The following is a 21168-nucleotide window of genomic DNA, read 5'->3' on the forward strand; positions in this document are numbered from 1 at the left end:
ATTGACATAGAACATGTGGCCCTTGTGGGGACCCAGACCACATGACAGTTTTTGTGGTAATCCATGAAGTCTTAACATTTGCAGGGATGCCAGTTGGCACCCCAAGGAACAAACCGGGTTCCCTCCCCAGAGCGTCACCAGCATCCTAGAGCCACCCCCTTAGAAGAGAGCCCCTTTTCTTCCCAAGCTGTAGCTACCCAGCCAAGGAGGCCCAGCACAGAAGGAAGCTTGGGGAGAGGCCCTCCCTGAAGTCATCCCAGGGCACCCTGGCTGAGGCCTCAGAAGGCCTTCCCCTTTGGCACCAGCTTGGGGTGAATACGTGCGCCCAAAACACCTGCTTCGTTCCTTCCTCGTCTCAGTGCCCTCCTCCGCCTTTCAATACCTTTGGCTTCTCAGTGGGCACCCCCTGCCCTGGTCCCGCATGTCTGGGAAACAGGAAGCGGAGGCAGAGGCATGAGAGGCTCTGGCAGGAGCACTTACGGGGACCGGGTGCCCATCCAAGTCGGAGCTGATCTTCCTCAGGTTGAGCAGCTCCGCCTCGGGCAGGAAGCCAGCTTCAGCCCAGACCGCGTACAGGATGGGAGCTGCATGGCCCTGCCGGGAGATGGACATGGGGTGAGGTCAGGTGGGGAGCGGTTCTACTTGGGGCTGTGCCTACTGCACACTGACCCCTGGGGCCTGGCTGAGTCGGCCAACTGCAGCATCCATTTCAGGGGAGGAAGCAAGTGAAGGCCACTTCTCCCCTTTCAGCCCTCTTCAGCCTCTTGGTTTTCAGCCCAAAGTTCCCACTGCCAAGGCTGGGCAGGCACTAAGACAGGTGCAGGGGGCACAGCTGTGAGGCTGGACAAAGCCAAAACCCCAGCAGGCAGCCGGCTGCCCTAATCCCTGGTTTCTGGCATGGGAACAACTTGGACAGACTTCTAAGCTCTAAAGCCTGCCCTGAGAGACCAGACGCCACAGAGGCAGGCCTGAGCACAGGTGGATTTCAGGGGTCTGTGGCTGTGATTCCACCCAGTAGGGGCGGGTCAGGGGGGTCCCCATCCAAAACCCTGCTACAGCATACCACTACCCCTGAGGGGGGCAAGCCGTGGCCTCGGGAGCGCTGGCACAACACAGAAAGAGCAGGCAGAGAGTCACAACCCAGACCAAGATGCCAGTCCTGCCTGTCAACACCCAGACTGGGCAGAACACACAACAGACGTTCCCGTAGTCCCCTACTCCATTTCTTTGGGTTAAAGCGTTGTTCATGTACCTGGGCTCCATGGCAGAGCAACCCATCAATTCAGTCCTGTATTCCTTAGCCAGCTGGGTCAGCAGAGCAGGACACTGAGGGAGGGGCCAGGACGAGCAGGGAGAAGGCACCTGGGAGAGGTGGGCCCAGCCAGACCTCCTCAGAGACCACTCACCATTCCAGAGCCCGTGTGACCCTAGTCCCAGGCAAGGTGTGGCTGGCGGTGGGCAGCTGGGCTCTTACCTTGGAGAGCACAAAGCGGTCATTGTGTGGGTTCCGGGGGTCCTGGGACTTGTAGCGCATGGTGTGGAAAAAGAGGACAGCCATGATCTCTGCGGCGCTGCAGCATGACGTGGGGTGGCTGTGGCCCAGGAGAGAAGACAGACACATGCATCACGGCCCTGCACTCCTGAGCTATCGTGCTCAGCTGTGTAGGGACCCGGGGGGTGCATGTCCCGAGGAGTCACACAGGCCTGGCTTATCAGACAGCCATGCGCTCTTGTTCCCTGGGAGGGTGACACAGGATCTCAAGAAAGCCACTGCTGGCAGCTTGGAGCCTGGGCCAGCTGGTGGGGGTGCTGGGGACTGTTGCACCTTCCCAGGGGCACCAGATCCTCAGAATCATGGCAACTGAAAATATCTGGGGTTGGACTTGAGTAAGAAGGAAGGAGGGGCCCAGGAGAGATCCAGCACAGAAGACGCAGCCCAAGACTAGCACCGAGGCGGCGGGCAGCTGCTGTCGGGCAGGGCCTAGCTCCCACCTGGTGGTCCTCAGGAGTCTAATGACTCAGCAGCTGAGGGGCGCCGGCACTCCTACAACTGACCCCACATCCCGACGGGACTGCCCCGACCCTGCCCACTTGTGAAGGGCACCCTGCCCTCTCAGCACCCAGGGGTCTCTGAGCGCATGGAGCAGGGAGGAAGGGACTGAGGCTCATGGAGTTACCACAGACCTCCCAGCAGCCTCCACACACCAGGTGTGGTAGCCTGAAAAATTGGGCCTTGGGCTTTCCAATTGCATCACCTGGGCTACTTGAACGCTTTAGAAATGGGCAGTTTGAGGGCTGTGTAGCAACTAGGAAACAGGCTTTTGTGCAGAATTTTCAGAGCAAGACACACAATCTCATCTTCTACACGGCTACAATCATGTATTAATAAAAACCCCTTCTGCCTATAGACAGGGGCTGAGGTGGGGCTGAAAAGCAAGAACCTGCCGTCCAGCCTGGGAGTGTTGGGTCCACGGAGTCCCCTTGGCTTTTTAGACTCTCACTTTAATCACTGAGCGGCTGCTGAGCAATAGAAAGTGCAAAAATCACATCTTAGAGATGGGACTCATTCAGGTCTTTTAGGACCCATGTGAATAATCCACAATCCAGCCCCCTGCCTGGGAAAGGGGCTAGAGGCTGCACTTCCTGCTGGGAAGCTGCAGGTCCTGGTCAGCCCTGAAGCCCTCTGGTCCTAGGGCTTTGTTAACAGTTCAGCCTCCGGGCACAGGCCTCCCGGGAGAGCCTCTCCACATGCAGCTCAGCGCAGCCCTCTCGCTGCTCCCAGAGGCCCTTCACACGAAGACACACCCCATGCCAAGCCCAAGGGCACATGCACCATCTGCAGCTCACACCACCAGCCTCCCGCCCCTCCAGTCAGCGCTCCCACCGGGTTAGGGGTGAGTCACGCTCAGTGCAGACAAGTTAGTAGTAGAGAAATCCAGAAAACTGTCCATGCTGGTTTAGTACCAACATTCTCGCACACAATCATCTTATACTTAACTATTTCTATGAACTCCCGGTCATGGGAAAAGACACTACACCTGAAAGAGGGAGGTGAGGACATGGTAAACGTGAAACCCTTTTCTGCCTGGCAGGGACCCTAATCCCACGCTCCCAGTGCCAGCTTCAACCACAGGCCACCCCAGTCAGGCTGACCTCTCATCCTTCCCACCTCCAAGGGCAGCCCCGGCCCTGAGGGACCCTGTTTCGAAAGCCATGGTCCCATTAGGAAGGAGCCTTGGTGGGAGAAGGATGTGGATGGACACTGGGCCAAACTGTTCCAGGGAGGAAGAAGGATGGTAAGTGCAGGGCTCCACCTGCCCCGTCCATCTCGACACCCCAGGGTGACAGTCCTTCTGGCCACCAGGAAGGGGTTCCAGGGAGAAATGGTGTGGCACAGGCTCTTTCTGCACACCCACGCCCAGATAGAGTAGACATGGTGAGAGGAAGGTCAGCCGCGAGGTGACCAAGGGTGAGAAGTAGAACCTGCAGCTGATCTTAAGCCTTCCTTGCTAGGCCTGCAGCCTTTCATTCCCTCCAAAGGCTGCATCCAGCCTTCTGTGGCCACTCTCTTCACTTCTACCAAGTGAACACACACAAAAGAAGAATGCTTAGGAGCCAGGTTTCCCCACACCCCTCCCCAGAGCTTTTGGGGCTCTCCCTCGGCAGAGCGTCCTGGTTTGGGGAGGTGAGCTGTGCCACTTGGGCTTCGTGACTTCAGCAAGTGCTTCGTCAACCTGGGGCTCAGCTTCTTCACTTGGGAGAGTGTCTGGGAGATACAGTGAGATAACACACGCACAGTACCCAGATCTCCAGCAGCCGCCACCACCCACTGGGGCACCAGGTGCTAACTCTTCTCAGCACCTGCAGCTCTTACCTACAGGCAGGGATGGTGACATCCCCCCATACCTGCTGGCCACATGTAGGCAAGAGGGGAGAAATAAACCAAGGATTGAGACCGGGCTCTGCACACTGTAAAGCACCGAGCACACAGGAGACAGTTACTCTCAAGCTCAACTTACTAGAGGGCCTTTGGGGCCAAAGGCATACATTTACGCCTCTGGCCTCCTCAGGGCCAGAGTTTTTCCTGCCATTCCAGACTGCCTGCACAACTGCAGGCGGACACCCCATCCCACGGTGCTGTGTATGACAACTCTGGGTGAACACTGGCGACAGATGGGGTGAGAAGCATGATGTAGGGGATACAGGGTACTTACTGTATACCCCGCCTCTGTGATAAACAGGGCTAACAAGCACACTTGACAGTTTGTTCAAAACAAAACTAACAAACCCTGCCTTGACCAAAACAGTTCACTAATAACCCCAATTAGTTCAACCTGTGAAGGTGGTGTGGCAAGCTTAGAACTAGGCACAAAGAAAGTCTCTTAAAGCCCCCTCTTGTCTGGGCGCAGTGGCTCACGCCTTTAATCCCAGCACTTTGGGAGGTCAAGGCGGGAAGATCACCTGAGGTCAGGAGTTCAAGACCAGCCTGGCCAATATGGTAAAACCCCATTTCTACTAAAAATACCCAAAAAGGGCCAGGCGCGGTGGCTCAAGCCTGTAATCCCAGCACTTTGGGAGGCCAAGACGGGCGGATCACGAGGTCAGGAGATCGAGACCATCCTGGCTAACACAGTGAAACCCCGTCTCTACTAAAAAAATACAAAAAACTAGCCGGGTGTGGTGGTGGACGCCTGTAGTCCCAGCTACTCTGGAGGCTGAGGCAGGAGAATGGCGTGAACCTGGGAGGCGGAGGTTGCAGTGAGCTGAGATCCGGCCACTGCACTCCAGCCTGGGTGACAGAGCAAGACTCCATCTCAAAAAAAACCAAAAAAACAAAAAAACCCAAAAATTAGCCAGGCATGGTGGTGGATGCCTGTAATCCCAGCTACTCAGGAGGCTGAGGCAGGAGAATCACTTGAACCCAGGAGGTAGAGGTTGCAGTGAGCTGAGATTGCACCATTGCACTCCAGCCTGGGCAACAAGAGTAAAACTCAAAAAAAAAAAAAAAAAAGCCCCCTCGCCACTCCCCTCCAGGACAACACATATTCTTCCAGATGTCCCCTGGCCAGGAGAATCTCTTTCATCGCTTTAGTGCTCACTCCACCTGCTCACAGGTTTCTATGCAAGAAAAGGCCAGAGAGGCTCCCTCACCCTTCAGCTGGGCTCCTTTAAGAGATAATGGATGTCAGGTTGGGTGCGGTGGCTCACACCTGTAATTCCAGCACTTTGGGAGGCCAAGGCAGGCAGATCACCTGAGGTCAGTGGCTCAAGACCAGCCCTGCCAACATGGTGAAACCCTGTCTCTACTAAAAATACAAAAATTAGCCAGGTGTGGTGGCACATGCCTGTAATCCCAGCTACTCATGAGGCAGGAGAATAGCTTGAACCTGGGAGGCGTGGGTTGCAATGAGCCAAGATCACGCCACTGCACTCCAGCCTGGTCAACAGAGCGAAACTCTGTCTAAAAAATAATAATAATAATGACAATAATTTACCAAAACTGACTCAAGAAGAAATACAGAACCTAAGCAATCTTTTAAGAATTAAAAATAAACCAGATCAGTAGCCGAAGGCCGAAGATGCACACTCCTTAACTCCTAGCAACTTCACCAGTAGGAACGTACCGTGAAATCTACACACATGTTCCACACACTCTACAGGAAACACATACAGGCCGGGGACAGTGGCTCACGCCTGTAATCCCAGTGCTCTGGGAGGCTGAGGTGGGCAGATCAACTAAGGTCAGAAGTTCGAGACCAGCCTGGCCAACATGATGAAACCCCGTACCTACTAATAATACAAAAATTAGCCGGGTGTGGGGGCAGGCACCTGTAATCCCAGCTATTTGGGAAGCTGAGGCAGGAGAATCACTTGAATCCAGGAGGCAGAGGTTGCAGTGAACCAAGATCGTGTTATTGCACTCCAGACTTGGTGACAGAGTGAGACTCCATCTCAGAAAAAGAAAAAACAAAAAAACAAAGGAAACACAAACAGGGCTGCCACATTGTTTGCAATTGCAAGACCTGGAACTCATTCATATGTCTATCAATAGACGGGGTTAACTGGAGTATATTAATATAATGGGATACTACACAGCAGTAAGAATGAGTGAGTTATACTTCACAAATCCAGTATCAATATTCTCTCCCAAATATAGTGTGAAAAAAGCACAGTACAGAAGGATCTGTTTAACAAAGAAGACCATATTGATTTATGTACAAGTCTTTTTGTATATACTACAAGGAAAACAGGCCAGGTGCAGTGGCTCAAGCCTATAACCCCAGCACTTTGGGAGCTAAGGCGGGTGGATCACCTAAGGTTGGGAGTTCGAGACCAGCCTGACCAACATGGAGAAACCCCATCTCTACCAAAAAAAAAAAAAAATTAGCCGGGCATGGTGGCGCATGCCTGTAATCCCAACTACTTGGGAGGCTGAGACAGGAGAATCATTTGAACCCAGGAGGCAGAGATTGCAGTGAGCTGAGATGGCGCCATTGCACTCCAGCCTGGACAACAAGAGTGAAACTCCATCTCCAAAAAAAAAAAAAAAAAAAAAAAGGAAAACAATAGAATGATAAAAAATTCAGGGTATAGTTCTTTCTCAGGGGAAGGGAAGATGAGGAGGGAGGGATCCACTGTAGTTCCAAAAATCACTGCAATGTACTAGTTCTCAATCCTGGGAGTAGCTACACACAGGTTCATTATTCATGACAGGAGTATATCATTTATCTTATTTTTTATGCATATACTTCTTTTAAAAAAAAAATTCAGGTGGCTCATGCCTATAATCCCAGCACATTGGGACACCGAGGCAGGTGGATCACCTGAGGTCAGGAGCGAGACCAGCTTGGCCAACATGGTGAAACCCCCCTCTACTAAAAATACAATAATTAGCTGGACATGGTGGTGGGTGCCTGTAATCCCAGCTACTCGGGAGAATGAGGCAGGAGAATCGCTTGAACCTGGGAGGCAAAGGTTGCAGTGAGCATAGATCTCACCGTTGCACTCCAGCCTGGGAGACAAGAAAAAAAACAAAGAAAAATTTAGAAGAGGCCAGGGGCTATGGCTCACCTGAGGCATCTGAGGTCAGGAGTTCAAGACTGGCCTGACCAACATGGCAAAACCCTGTCTCTACAAAAATACAAAAATTAGCTGGGCATGGTGGTGGGGGCCACTAGTCGCAGCTACTTTACTCGGGAGGCTAAGGCAGGAGAGTTGTTTGAACCTGGGAGGCAGAGGCTGCAGCGAGCCGAGATCACACCACCGTACTCCAGCCTGGGCAACAGACTCCGCCTCAAAAAAAATAAATAAATAAAAATAAAAAACAAAAAAAAACTCAGGAGAGAATCCCAGGATGTCAGGGTGGAACTGAACATCAGAAGCAGTTCTTGTTCTTCCTGTGTTCTGAACTACCTGAGCTGGCTTCTGCCCGGAAGGAACCTCTGGCTCCAGACCTCAGGTTGTTTCTTCAGATCTCTGCCCCATGTCACCTCCTCCAAGAAGCCCTCCCTGACCACGCTATCTAAAATAGCTCTTCTTCCCCTCACTCATGCTTGCCACCTGACATTAGGTGATTATTGCCTGTCTACCCTACTGCAATACAAGCTCCCTGAGGACAGAGCTTTGGGCCTTTCACTGTTGTATCCGTAGGCTTGAAGAGTACCAGGGACAAACTGAGTGCACAAATGAATACATGATGTATCCTAGTCACCCTGGGACTGTAACCTCTCTGAGCCTCAGTTTCCTCACTATCAAAATGAGGTAAAAGAAGAATCTGACTGAATGATGTAGTGTGTGTGTACAGAACATGGCACCGTGACCGTGCATAGAAATTAGCAATTGCTCGGTAAATATTAGAACTAAGGTCCACAGGAAGTAAGTGACTTGCCTAAAGTCACACAGCCTGCCAGCAGCAGAGCTAGGATAAGAGCAAAATGCTAAGAAAAAAACTGGTGAATGGATAAACAAAATGTAGTATGTCCACACAACAGAATATTCAGCCATAAAAACAAATGAAGGGCTGGGCGTGGTGGCTCATGCCTGTAATTCCAGCACTTTGAGAGGCGGAGGCAGGAAGATGATTTGAGCCCAGAATTTGAGACCAGGCTCAGCAACATACCCTGTCTCTACAAGTAATTTTAAAAATTAGCTATGTATAGTGGTGAGTGCCTCCCAGCTACTCAGGAGGCTGAGGTGGGAAGACTACTTGATCCCAGGAGGTCGAGGCTGCAGTGTGGCATGACTGAGCCATTGCACTCCAGCTTGGGGACACAGTGGAGATCCTGCCCCCCACCCCCCAAAAAAAGGAACTAAGTACTGATTCATGTTACAACATGGATGACCCTCTAAAAATTATGCTAAGAGGCCAGACACAAAAGAACTCATTCTGTATAATTGCATTTACATGAAATGTCTAGAAGAGCTAAATTTAGAGACAGAGAATTAGATTAGTGGTTGCCCAGGACTGGGGGTGGAAATGGGGAGTGACAGCAAATGTCCAGAAGAGATCTTTTAAGAGATGTGGTAAATTTTTGTAGTAAATCTCTGCAAATTCATTAAAATCACTTACAATGTTATGATACGCCAGTTATACCTTAATCAAGCTGCTAAAAATTTGTTTTTATGTTTATTTATATATTTATTTATTTATTTATGAGACAAGTTCTCACTCTGTCACCCAGGCTAGAGTGTAGTGGTGCAATCTTGGCTCACTGCAACCTCCGCCTCCCAGGTTCAAGTGATTCTCGTGCCTCAGCCTCTCGAGTAGCTGGGATTACAGGTGCCTGCTACCATGCCCAACTCATTTTTTTGTATTTGTAGTAGAGACAGGGTTTCATCATATTGGCCGGGCTGGTCTCGAACTCCTGACCTCAAATGGTCCAACCATCTTGGCCTCCCAAAGTGCTGGGATTACAGGCTTGAGCCATCACACCTGGCCTAAAAATTTGTTTTTAAAAAAGAAAGGTCCTGGAGCGGTGTCTCACACCTGTAATCCCATCACTTTGGGAGGCCAAGGCTGGCAGGAGGATTACCTGAGGTCAGAAATTTGAGACCAGCCTGGCCAACATGGTGAAACCCCATCCCTACTGAAAATGCAAAAATTAGCTGGGTGGTGGTGGCATACACCTGTAATCCCAGCTACTTGGGAGAGTGAGGCAGGAGAAATGCTTGAACCTTGGAGGTGGAGGTTGCAGCGAGCCAAGATTGCCGCCCCACTGCACTCCAGCCTGGGCGACAGAGCGAGACTGTCAAACAAACAAACAAATAAATAAATGGAAGAAAAAGGTGCTAGGAGAGCTCAGTAGAGGAAGCTCTTGGGCGTCCACACTTCCCTTCCAGCTGTGCAGTCCTCGGAGATTCCACCCAGTGCACAAATGCAACTGACTTCTGAGCAACACCGATCTGCAGATGGGCTCACCCCAGCTCCCAGCTCATCCTCTCTCCCCTACCTTGCCTCGCCATTCAGGGCAGGAGCAGAGCCTGCCTGAGGACCCAGCTCTGTGCAGGTCCCTGACCTCTAGGAGTGTCCCCAACACCCAAGGCAGATAATTGGTCTGTGGCAAGAAGGGAGTTCCTGATTTTGTGGAACTAGGCGACAGTGACAACAAGCCTGCCTCAAGAGGCAATGAATGTTGAGGGATCAGAGCCACAGCAGGGGTTGGAGATCAGTTAGAGTCCATAGGAAGCCACGAGAAAGTCTCAGCCAGATCCTAACCAGGTGCTGTACTTCGCTTTCAGTTTCTTAAAACACCGACCACCAGCTCTGCAGAGGACAGGTCACTCCGGCAGAGAACCAAGCCACCCCAAGGCAGCCAGTGTCTTCACACTGAGTGGGGAAATGCTGCTGCTGGGGCAATCTCAACCGCCATGCTCTTGCGTCAGAGCCAGGATGGGTTCTGAGGCAGCCCAAAAAGAGAAACAGGCCCAGAGAGGCGGGGTCACATGGGGCCAGAGACCCCAGGAGGCCCTCAAGCCTTCAGCCAAAGCACCCCGATGGCAGAGCTGGGTAAACTGGGATATAATCCCAGCCACTTCAAGGGCACAGAGAGCACCAGGATGTAAAATCAGCAATAGCGGGTGGTGGGACCCCAGAGCCCACTCACTCCATCCCCAGCCCCACTCCTGAGGCACCCAGTTTGAAATCACCTATCCATGAACCTCTCCTTTCAAGATGGAGAAAATGGCCTGTAATCCCAGCACTCTAGGGAAGCTGAGGCAGGTGGATCGCTTAAGCCTAGGAGTTTGAGAGCAGCCTGGGCAAAATGACAAAACCTCAACTCTACAAAAAAATACAAAAATTAGCCAAGACACGGTGGCTCATGCCTGGGGTCTCAGTTACTTGGGAGGCTGAGGTGAGAGGATCATTTGAGCCCAGGAGGCGGAGGCTGCAGTGAGCAGAGATCATGCCACAGCATTCCAGCCTAGGAAACTGAGACCCTGAGATAGAAAGGTTTTTTTGTTTTGTTTCTTTAAGAGCCAGGGTTTTGCTGCTGCCCAGGCTGGAGTGCAGAGCCATGATCATAGCTCACTGCAGCCTTGAACTCCTGAGCTCAAGTGATCCTCACACCTCAGCCTCCCAAGTAGCTGGGACTACAGGCACATGCACAGCTTTTTCTTTCTTTTGTAGAGATGAGGTCTCACTATGTTGCCCAGGTTGGTCCTGAACTCCCAGGCTCAAGCAATCCTCCCACCCTGGCCTTGCAAAATGCTGTGATTACAGGCATGAGCCACCGCACCTGGCCGGAAGGGCCTTTCTGTCAAAGGCACAGCCACTAGGAACAGAGCCAGGGTTAGACTCATCTCCTGTGTCCACCAGCCAGGCCTGGCCAGACATTACCCTCCCCAAAGCTGTGGGTCAGAAACCCTGGGGGACTTGTGGAAAGCAGAGACCACCTTCCCTTTTGAATCAGGCCTGACTGTGATGGAGTCCTCAGATGACACTTGTACTGTTTGGATAACACTACCATCTGGCCCTGGTAAGTGAGAACTGAGAAATCTTTGCCACCAGCCTCAGCATCCAGGTCACTTCTGACAAGGCCATTGGGGTTTTGTTTTTTTTAAATTCAGGATGAGCTGAACCCTTGCCACAATTCCTTCAGCCCATGGAAGGAGATGACCCCAGAGAAGCTCTGGCCACTGTGGGTGCTGCCTCAACAAAAGCCTTCTGTGAGGCCTGCCCCTTCACCTCCAGGCCCAACTCCTGACAGAGGCCAGTGTCCCTGCTTCCTGGGCCTGGTGAGATTCACTGCACACAGGTCAGTGATGGCACAGGAATGGGAAAGCTCTCGAGAAACGAGCCTGGGTCCTCACTGACAGAACGTACGAATCCTGTCTCAGTAAGTGGCCAGCAAAAGACTGGACCAAAGCTAGACATGGTAGCACATGCCTGTGGTTCCAACTACCCAGAAGGGTGGGGCAGGATTGCTATAGCCTAGGAGTTCAAGACTGCAGGGAGCCATGGCTGTGCCTCTGTACTCCAGACCTGGTGGGTGACAGAGCAAGACACTGTCTTTAAAAAAGAAAAAAGAAAAAGGACTGGATCAAAGTCCTGTGAACTCTCCCAGAAAAGGGGACATTCTGACAAATTGTCACTTTAACTGTGACTACAGCCCAGATTGGGCCAGGGCTTCCGGACTGAGCCTTCACTCTATGCCTCATTGCAGTGAGGGAACAGTGGGCCTCAAGATAAACATCTGGGGACCAGAAACAGAACACTGCCTGTGTCTCAAGTCTTCCTTGATTAGCTTTTGTGTGTGTACACACACATACTCTTGGCACACACCTTTCAAAATATGGGTTGCATAGCAATGTTATTTCCTTCTGAAAAATAAATTTTCCCTCCTTTTTTGCATATTTTAAACATATACACACACACAGTTACTGTATTTTACATAATCTTTTTTTCTTTTGCAAATGGATACTTTTTGAGTTCAGTGAGCTTCTCCCTCCAAGGTATTACAATGTAAACATGGTGTAACTCACAGTCACCACAGTATGTTTCCGGAGGGGTAAAGGCGGTGAGGAAATCAGACCTTGTCTAACAAAGAACTAGGAGACCCACTTGACACTCCGCTCTTTTGGAGCACCCTACATTGGTAAATCTTATTTCTCTCCAAGTGCCTTTCAAGCTGACTAATATCCACCACGGCTGTACCTGGCCTTCCCCTTCACCTTTTTCACCATTCTCTAGCCTGGCACAGACCACTTGCCCAAGAGGCATTCCTTTTTTTTCAGAAGAAGTTTCACTTATGTTGCCCAGGCCGGAGTGCAATGGTGCAATCTCAGCTCACTGCAACCTCTGCCTCCCGGGTTCAAGTAATTCTCCTGCCTCAGCCTCCTGGGTAGCTGGGATTACAGGTGCTCCCCACCATGCCCGGCTAATTTTTTGTATTTTAGTAGGGACAGGGTTTTACCATGTTGGCCAAGCTGGTCTCGATCTCCTGACCTTCAGGTGATCCACTCACCTACGCCTCTCAAAGTGCTGGGATTACAGGCATGAGCCACTGCGCCTGGCTGAACCATTATTTATTTTTGGAGACAGGGTCTTGCTATGTTACCCAGGCTGGTCTTGAACTCCTGGCCTCAAGCGAACTTCCCGCCTTGGCCTCCCAGAGTGCTGGCATTACAGCCATGTAACACCATGCCCAACTATTTTTCTTTTCTTGGTTTTTCTTTTTTTCTTTTGGAGACAGGGTCTCACTCTGTCACCCATACTGAAGTGTGGTGGCATGTTCAAGGCTCACTACAGCCTCAACCTCCTGGGCTCAAGCGATCCTCTGCCTCAGCCTCCCATGTAGCTGGGACTACAGGTACACATCACCACACCTAGCCAATTAAAAAAAAAATTTTGGCCAGGGGTGGTGGCTCATGCCCGTAATCCTAGCACTTTGGGATGCCAAGCCGGGTGGATTACCTGAGGTCAGGAGTTAGAGACCAGCCTGGCCAAGATGGTGAAACCCCGTCTCCACTAAAAATACAAAAATTAGCCAGTGCGGTGGCAGGGACCTGTAGTCTCAGCTACTCAGGAGGCTAAGGCAGAAGAATCACCTGAACCCAGGAGGCAGAGGTTGCAGTGAGCCGAGATTGCACCACTGCACTCTAGCCTGGCGATAGAGCAAGAATCCATCTCAAAATTAAAAAAAAAAAATTTTTTTTTAAGTTATGGGGTCTCACTGTGTTGCCCAGGTTGATCTGGAACTCCTGGGCTCCAGCAATCCTCCCACCTCGACCTCCCAAAGTGCTGTGATTACAGGCATGAACCACCATGCCCTGCCAAGAAGCATTCCTGACAGCGTGAGCCCCAACCAGACAGTATGGAACGGCCACCTATTACTAGCTTGGGCAAATAACTTAACACACTAGCCTGTGTCCCCATCTATAAAATGTGAATACAACACAATCTATCTCACAGGGTTATTCTCAGGATGCAACGAATGATCATGCTGTGTCATACCAGATACCTACTGGGGAGCTCAGGAACCCTGTAAACATCTGCATGTTTTATCTAGCCCTGTAAGATGCTCAGATGTGCAATACTACTTAGTTGGCTAATTGCTGCCTCTCTCCAGCTAGACCTCAGACCCCCTGAAACGGCCAAAGGTAGCAGGTCCAACAGTACCAAACAAGCAACACAAGGTGTGCAGAGCTACCGTGTGCCAGGCTGGCAAAGGGGGAGCTGAGAGTAAGCCAGGCCCCTGCCCAGGAAGGGGATACCCCACATAAGTGGTAAGACTGATACAAACCCAGGAGAACTAACAGGTCCAAAGTGTGCAAGGGAGTGGGTGGGGGAGTGGGTGGGGGAAGGGCTTTCGAAAGACATCTAATCCCTTCTGAGAACAGGGTGTCTTAAAGGCACAAAGAGTGAATAAGTATCCACCCAGAAAGGTGAATAGATTTATTTCTTAATAATATATCCTGAATGAAATTGGCCAGAAGCCAGAATCTTGTCTGTCTGAAACACAGAGCTCGTTTGGGAAGGTCCCGGGAAATTATCCACCACGCAGCCCTCACAACCCTGTCATGAGCCCGGCACACTGCTGGCACTGTGGCCTCACAGCAGCCTCCAAGTAGAGCAGTGGAGTCCTTGAAACCACCCAGCGTGGTAAGTACCGTTACTGTCCCCGCATTACAGTGCGGGAAGCAGGCTCTGAAGTAATTCACCGGCTGACCCCCTCACCCACCCCCAGTGGACACCTCCAGCTGCATGAACGGTGGCCTTCATTAATTATCCCTGTCTCCGCTACAGAAGAGGAGGCTCCTTTGGATCAGCAACTGCCTTTGTCCACATTCTGGGCCAAAAGGGCTGGCCTGGGAAGGATCTTGGGGCATGGGCACGCCAGCTCCTGCCTCGGAGATACAGAACCTGGTGGCTGGCCCTACCCCAGGACTTCACTCCCGGCGCTAGGGCCCTGGAACTCCGTCCTTCCGGCGCTCAGCCTTCTCAGTCTCCTTCCCCTCCGCCTCCTCCCGCCCCAGGTCAAAGCTTAGACCTCCTTTTTACAAAGGATGCCAGGGTTCTGCACCCACGTGCACCGTCCTCCTCTCCTCTTTCCCCAGTCAGCCCCGCCGCTGCTTGGCGTATCAGCAGCTCCCTGCTCCAAACTCAGACCCAACCCACGGGTGGCAGGAGACAGGGGTAGGGGAGCGTAGTCTGAAGTGGGGAGGCCAGGCCCCCGAGTCTCCTGCAAGAGGAGTTAAAAAAACAGGCTCTCTAGAGTCGGACTGCTGGCGCTCAAATGCCAGATCTCCCTGTGTGTAACTTTGGGCAGCTGACTAACTCGGAGCCTCCGTTTCCCCATCTGGAAGGGAGAATACTCCCGGCGGCGTCCATACAGCCAGGTGGTGGGGAGAGTTAAGAGGGCCGCGTTCTCTAGAATAGCAATAATGGTGGCCTTCCCGGCATCGCCCTAGAGGAGACTTGGCGAGTCGCGAGCCCATCCCCCGCGCCACCGTGCAGCGGCGAGGCCCGCGAACAGCGTGGGGCAGAGCCGGCCTGAGGCGCACGGAGGACCAGAGGCCCACGCGGCCGAGCCCGGGCAGTAGGGCGAGAGAGCGACGCAGCGGAAGCCGCCTGCAGCCCGGGGCCCTGCGAGGCGCGTCTCCGCCCTCCGACGGCGCCCGGGCCACCTTCCTCGTCTTGGCATCGCGCAGCGCGACCCAGAGCCCGCGGCGACTCTGGCCGCTGCAGACGACCCCGGCCCCGCCCGAGCCGCGCTCCCGGCCGACGCCGCACACTCACCCAGAGCCCGCCGCCGTGGTGGCCTGGATGGAGCTGATGCGCAGGCGGTTGGCCGTGTCCTTCAGGGCTTGCAGCTTCTGCTGGTCAGGCTTGTGGTAGCCCTCCATGGTGCGGCGGGCGGGGACCGGGCGCACACGCGGACACGCAGAGGTAGCGGCGGCTCCAGCGACTACAGGCGGCTGCCGAGACCGGGCGCCCGGCGGGGGCGCGTTAAGACGCCGGGCGGGGCGGGGCGGGGAGGGGAGAGGCGGGGCAGGGGGAGGAGGCGGGGCTCGGATCACCCCAGGCCTTCGGCCCCGCCCCGCCTGGGGCCGCCGCCTGCCCGCTCCCCTCCGCTGCCCGGCTAGGCGCTGGGCCGCTGCGGACTGCGAGGTTAGCAGTTAACCACACACACCAATAATAACACAACGAACAACTCAAGGTTCAAGGCTTGGCTCCTGACTCGAAGGCCTCTCAGTCTCCCTCCTCCACACAGTCCTCCGTGGAATTGTCACAGCTAATCCCATTTTAGAGATGACAAACTGAGGCTTGGCAAGGGCAATCAAGGTCGCAAGGCTGGTGGGTGCCAGGCTTGACCCCAGCCGACCAACCCCAGGCCCAAGAGATTGCAGGACTTTACTATTATTTTGAGACTGGGTTTCGCTCTTGTTGCCCAGGCTGGAGTGCAGTGGTGCAATCTCGGCTCACCACAACCTCCGCCTCCTGAGTTCAAGCAATTCTCCTGCCTCAGCCTCCCGAGTAGCTGGGATTACAAGCATGGGCCACCACGCCTAACTAATTTTGTATATTTAGTAGAGATGGGGTTTCTCCATGTTGGTCAGGCTGGTCTCGAACTCCCGACCTCAGGTGATCCTCCCACCTTGGCCTCCCAAAGTGCTGGGGTTACAGGCGTGAGCCACCGCACCCGGCCCTATTTTTTTTTTAATAATTAAAAAATGTTTTTTCTTTGAGACTGGGTCACCCACAGTCACCCAGGCTGGAGTACAGTGGAGTGATTACAGCTCCCTGCAGTCTCAGCCTCCTGGGCTCAAGTGATCCTTCTGCCTCAGCCTCAAAAGTAGCTGAGACCATAGGTACACACTACCACGCCCGGCTAATTTTTGTATGTTTTGTAGAGATGGGGTTTTACCACTTTACCCAGGCAGGTCTGAAACTCCTAGGCTCAAGCCATCTGCCCTCCTCTGCCTCCCAAAGTGCCGGATTACAGGCATAAGCCACCATGCCCAAACACTCAGGGCTTTAGAGCCCTGCACAGGGGAGGGGGATTATTGAAAATGAGAGTAGGATAGTGGTAGCCATGACAGTGCCAGGTGATGATAACTGAGAAATTACTAGGGGAAGACCCTTTACAAATTATTAGGGCCTAGAAACACTGCCGACTCTTAGGGAGATTATTGGGTTTGCTTCCAGGTCTGTAGGGACAGGGGCACCCACCACTACTGTTATCAGAACCCATGGTCCCCAGAGGGATGAGGCTCTCCAGAGTGGGATTAGGGAGGGACTTTCATCACAGACACTGTTTCATTCAATCCGCCCACCACACTTGGCCAGTGAGGTACATACTGCCTACAATGCCTATTTTACAGAGAAAGAAGCTCCATTTGACAGAGGAAAGATAAAGGCAAGACCCTCAAATGGGTGTCTGGGCAGGGAGCTAAAACCCTGAGATGGCCAAGAGACACCAGTGGCCGCCCTGTGTCCTCTATGTCCTCCCTGCATTGCCCATACTCAGAGAGCTGAGTCATGAGGCAATGGACTGAATTTGAGTGAGTCCCCCAGCTCACCTCCAGGTGCTCCTCTGCTGGCCTGACCCCCAGATGCCCAATCTGACCCTAAGTATGGCATCCCATAGCACCTGGCTCCCGCTGGCCCAGCCCGCAGAGGCTGGCCCTATGGTGTCTGGCTGGTGAGGACTACGGGCTAGGATTGGAGGGGGTCCCCAGAGTGTGCCACCCTCAGAGGCCTGGCAGGTGCCACCTCTGCCCTCAGGCTGCTCACTGTCTGGAAAAAGGGCAAACCCTTGAAACCCTTTGAAAGCTCTGTGCCTTGGCCGGGCGCGGTGGCTCAAGCCTGTAATCCCAGCACTTTGGGAGGCCGAGACGGGCGGATCACGAGGTCAGGAGATCGAGACCATCCTGGCTAACACGGTGAAACCCCGTCTCTACTAAAAAATACAGAAAACTAGCCGGGCGCGGTGGCGGGCGCCTGTAGTCCCAACTACTCGGGAGGCTGAGGCAGGAGAATGGCGTGAACCCGGGAGGCGGAGCTTGCAGTGAGCTGAGATCTGGCCACTGCACTCCAGCCTGGGCGACACAGCGAGACTCCGTCTCAAAAAAAAGAAAAAAAAAAAAAAAAAAAGAAAGCTCTGTGCCTTCCAACTCTGTGGCCCTTAGGACAGTGGCTTCCTAAGCGAGTGGCCTCAATTTCTTGATCTGCCTAATGGGACTCATCCTTATCACTCTGCACCCACTCTGGTCTCTGACAATGGCACAGAACTCACCATGGCTCTGGGGATCTAGGAGTAATGGAAATAAAATTGTCCCTCCCCACCACCTGGGGCTCCAGGGACCTCAGGGCGGCTTCCTCTCCTCTTGAGGTTCCACATGAATGGGGCCTGTGATATTATGATACGCATATATGGGTCCCTGACTTAGAACTCCCCCAAACCCTTGTTATACCATTGGGGTGCTTTAGGCCTCAGGAACAGAGCCCAGAAACAGTCTCTCAGGCCTTTGCCTACCCTCCTTTCACCTGCTCCTTTCTCTCCCCTGGCAGGATCTTCTCCTGCCGGTCTGTCTTGGAGCTGGCCATAAATAAGTTCTCTCACCAACCTCGTGTAATTGTAGGTCATTAGACCCCCATGAGAAGGGGTTCTGTCCCATACCCATGAGAAGGGAAGATCAGAGTGGGTGCAGAGTGATAAGGATGAGTCCCGTTAGGCAGATGGGGAAATTGAGGCCTCTCCCTTAGGGAGCCTCTGTCCTAAGGGCCACAGAGTTGGAAGGCACAGAGCTTTCAAAGGGTTTCAAGGGTCTGCCCTTACAGCAGACAGTGAGCTTCACAGGGATGCCAAGAAGAGTAAGGACACACAGGTCTTGCTGGGTTTCCCCACTCAGTCAATTAGCATTAGATCATATACTTTTGGTCTAATCACATTTCCACAAGGCTGTCAATCATGTGTATCCAATGAAATGTCCAAGAAAGGCTCAAGAGGACGGGGTTCAGGAGCTTCTGGACAGCGGAACACATGGAAGTTCACAGGAAGGTGAACAAGAACTCATCCACGTGCTGGGAGGGTGGCACATTCCAGCTCCATGGAGACAACTGCTCCTTCACTAGGGACCTTTCCAGGCCTCCGTCTGTGTATCTCTTTGCCTAGCTGTTTGTCTCCTTTAAAATATCCTTTGTAACTAACCGATAAATGTGCTTTCCTGAGTTTTGAGAGCTGCTCTAGCAAATTAATTGAACCCAAAGAGGGAGTGGTGGGAACCCCAACTTGAAGCTGGTCAGTCCCGATCGTGGAACTCACGGGAAGGAGGAGGTGGTTTTGGAGGACTAAATCCTCAACCTGTGGTTTCTGAGGCTGTCTCCAGGTAATTAGCATCAGAATGGAATAGAGCTGGAGGACACCCAGCTGGTGTCGCTGCAGAATTGCTTGCTTGCTTGGTGCATGGGGAGAAACCCCCACACATTTGATCACAGAAGTCTTTTGTGTTAATTGTTGTGGTGTGAGAACAGAGGAAAAACAGAGTTTGAGTGTTTTCACAGGGCCCAAGAGTTCAGCCTTATTTCAAGAGTTCTTGGTCTTCCCAAAGGCCAGCTTCAGAAACAGAATCCTAGGCTTGCTGGGGGTGTTGCTAGCACCCAGTTTGTCCAGGGTGGTTCCCTTGTCCCCAGGTCCCAGGGTCTTTATTCAAACCCTCACACCTCTGAAGTCACATGACACTTGGAAGAAAGTCCTGGAAACCTGTCTGGCTTCCGGCTAAATCTGGCTCCCTGCTGTCCTCACGCCCCATCCTCTCTCAGCCTCCTGTTCACCTTTCCCATGGCTGCCAGAGAACTCTTCCTCCCCAGTTTAACTCCCATGTTGTCCTTCCTCCACCCTTTCGATAAAAATCAGGTCCCACAGCCCCACCCATCTCAGCCACACTGACCTCGAATTCCTTAAAAAACACCAAGCCCTCTCCCTCCTAGAGGTTTTGCACAGGCTGCTCCCTGAGCCAGCAGAGCCCTTCCTGAGGCTCCTCACATGGCCTGGGTCTAGAGCCATGCTTCCCATTACACTGCCTGTCTTGGTCTCTGCAGGGGTCTCTGCCTATCTGCATGATCTTTTGTCAGCTCCAGGAGAGCCAGGATACGATCTTTTGTCCCTGGCTCTATCCCCAGGGACTACAACTGTGTCTCATATACAATAGGTGCTCAATGAATGCCTGCAGAATGAAAGCATGAATGTCAAGTGATGTGCCCAAGGACACAGAGCCAGCAAGTGCTAGGGCTGCCCCCAAGCAGAGAAGGCATCAGGGAGGCCTCAGGGGAGGGAATCTGGCCACTCAGACTGGTGTCCTTCATTCCGACCTTTCCAGAAACCGAGACACAAAGGTGCTCTGTTGGAGGGTAGGAAGTGGCAGAAATGTCCTACTGCCAGCATCAGGTGCCAGCAGAGGCCACAGTGACCTGAGAGCAGAGCCACATGCTGGAATCTGAGCTGTCCCCCAGGACCTGTGCAGCACTAGGGAGAAGGTCACCCTTAGAGGAGCCAGGACAGTGTGAGTCCCCACGTAAGAGTCCCCCACAGCCACTCCCCAGGGATCTCCAGGATCACTAAAAGGGACCTGAGGGGGGTTGGGGTCCTGAGGGGTGCCATACCACCCAGTATTGTTACTGGGCGATGGCTTTGATCACCGAGACAGTGCTGATGGATTCTAGTGGCTGCCTAGAGTGGAATGTGGAGCAGAGAGTTCTGAATTGCCCTTCAGCCTGAAATGCCAGGACTGGTCTAACCATACTGGGCAGGGTCACCTGGCATAAGAGACTGGCAGTGTCGGGAAGTCATGTCCCACCTCTTCATGTCCCCTGTATTTTGGGGACCCAGAGGGGCTGCACTTGGGCCAAGCATGAGGAATCCCAGATTGCAGGAACTGTTTGACACACACACACTCACACTCACAGATGATGCTCACACACCCTCTCACATGTTTGTTGTTGTTAAGAGATAAGGTCTCACTATGTTGCCCAGGCTGGAACTTCTGGGCTCAAGTGATCCTCTTGCCTCAGCCACCCAAAGTGCTGGGATTACAGGCATAAGCCACTGCACCAGGCCCGTGATACGTTGTTAATGGGGTAAAAGTAAGGTAGAGAACAGCAGATAGAGGGTGATCCTATTTCTGTCAAAAATAAATAAAAGCACACGTGTGCCTTTGTGCACTTGTGCGCACGCTTGTAGGTGTGTGTAAGTTTACATGGGCACGCAGAGAGTCTGCAGGGACAGGTTCACAAACCGTGGGAGGCTTGGAGAGTGGGAATTGGGGGGACTTTCAGTTTTTTATTTACCCTTTTCTCTTTTGTTGGAATTTATTGGCAATGTACATGGTTGACTTTTTTTTTTTTTTTTTTTTTTTTGAGACAAAGTCTTTCTCTGTCACCCAGGCTAGAGTGCAGTGGCACGATCTCGGCTCACTGCAACCCCAGCTTCCTGGTTTCAAGCAATTCTCCTGTCTCAGCTTCCCGAATAGCTGGGATAACAGGTGCCTGCCATCACATCCAGCTACTTTTTGTATTTTTAGTAGAGACAGGGTTTCTCCATGTTGGCCAGGCTGGTCTCGAACTCATGGCTACAGGTGATCTGCCCATCTTAGCCTCCCAAAGTGCTGCTACTACAGTTGTGAGCCACTACACCTGGCCAATGGTTGACTTTTTAATCAGAAAAAAAG

General features: G+C 52.7%; 1 protein-coding gene across 1 annotated transcript in view; it reads right to left on the bottom strand.

Moving 5' to 3' along the window:
* Window positions 1-15436, bottom strand: part of LOC105480569 (transketolase) — a 30309-nt gene extending 14873 nt beyond the window's left edge. The window contains exons 1-3 of the mRNA XM_011739644.2: window positions 15239-15436; window positions 1475-1592; window positions 481-594 (exon numbers count right to left, since the gene is read on the bottom strand). Coding sequence (XP_011737946.1) covers window positions 481-594; window positions 1475-1592; window positions 15239-15345 — 339 coding nt within the window. The 5' untranslated portion in view covers window positions 15346-15436. The remainder of the gene's footprint in view (window positions 1-480; window positions 595-1474; window positions 1593-15238) is intronic.
* Window positions 15437-21168: the final 5732 nt, after the last annotated feature.

This window comes from Macaca nemestrina, chromosome 2 (genome assembly GCF_043159975.1).
Source record: "Macaca nemestrina isolate mMacNem1 chromosome 2, mMacNem.hap1, whole genome shotgun sequence".
Classification (NCBI taxonomy): Eukaryota; Metazoa; Chordata; class Mammalia; order Primates; family Cercopithecidae; genus Macaca; species Macaca nemestrina.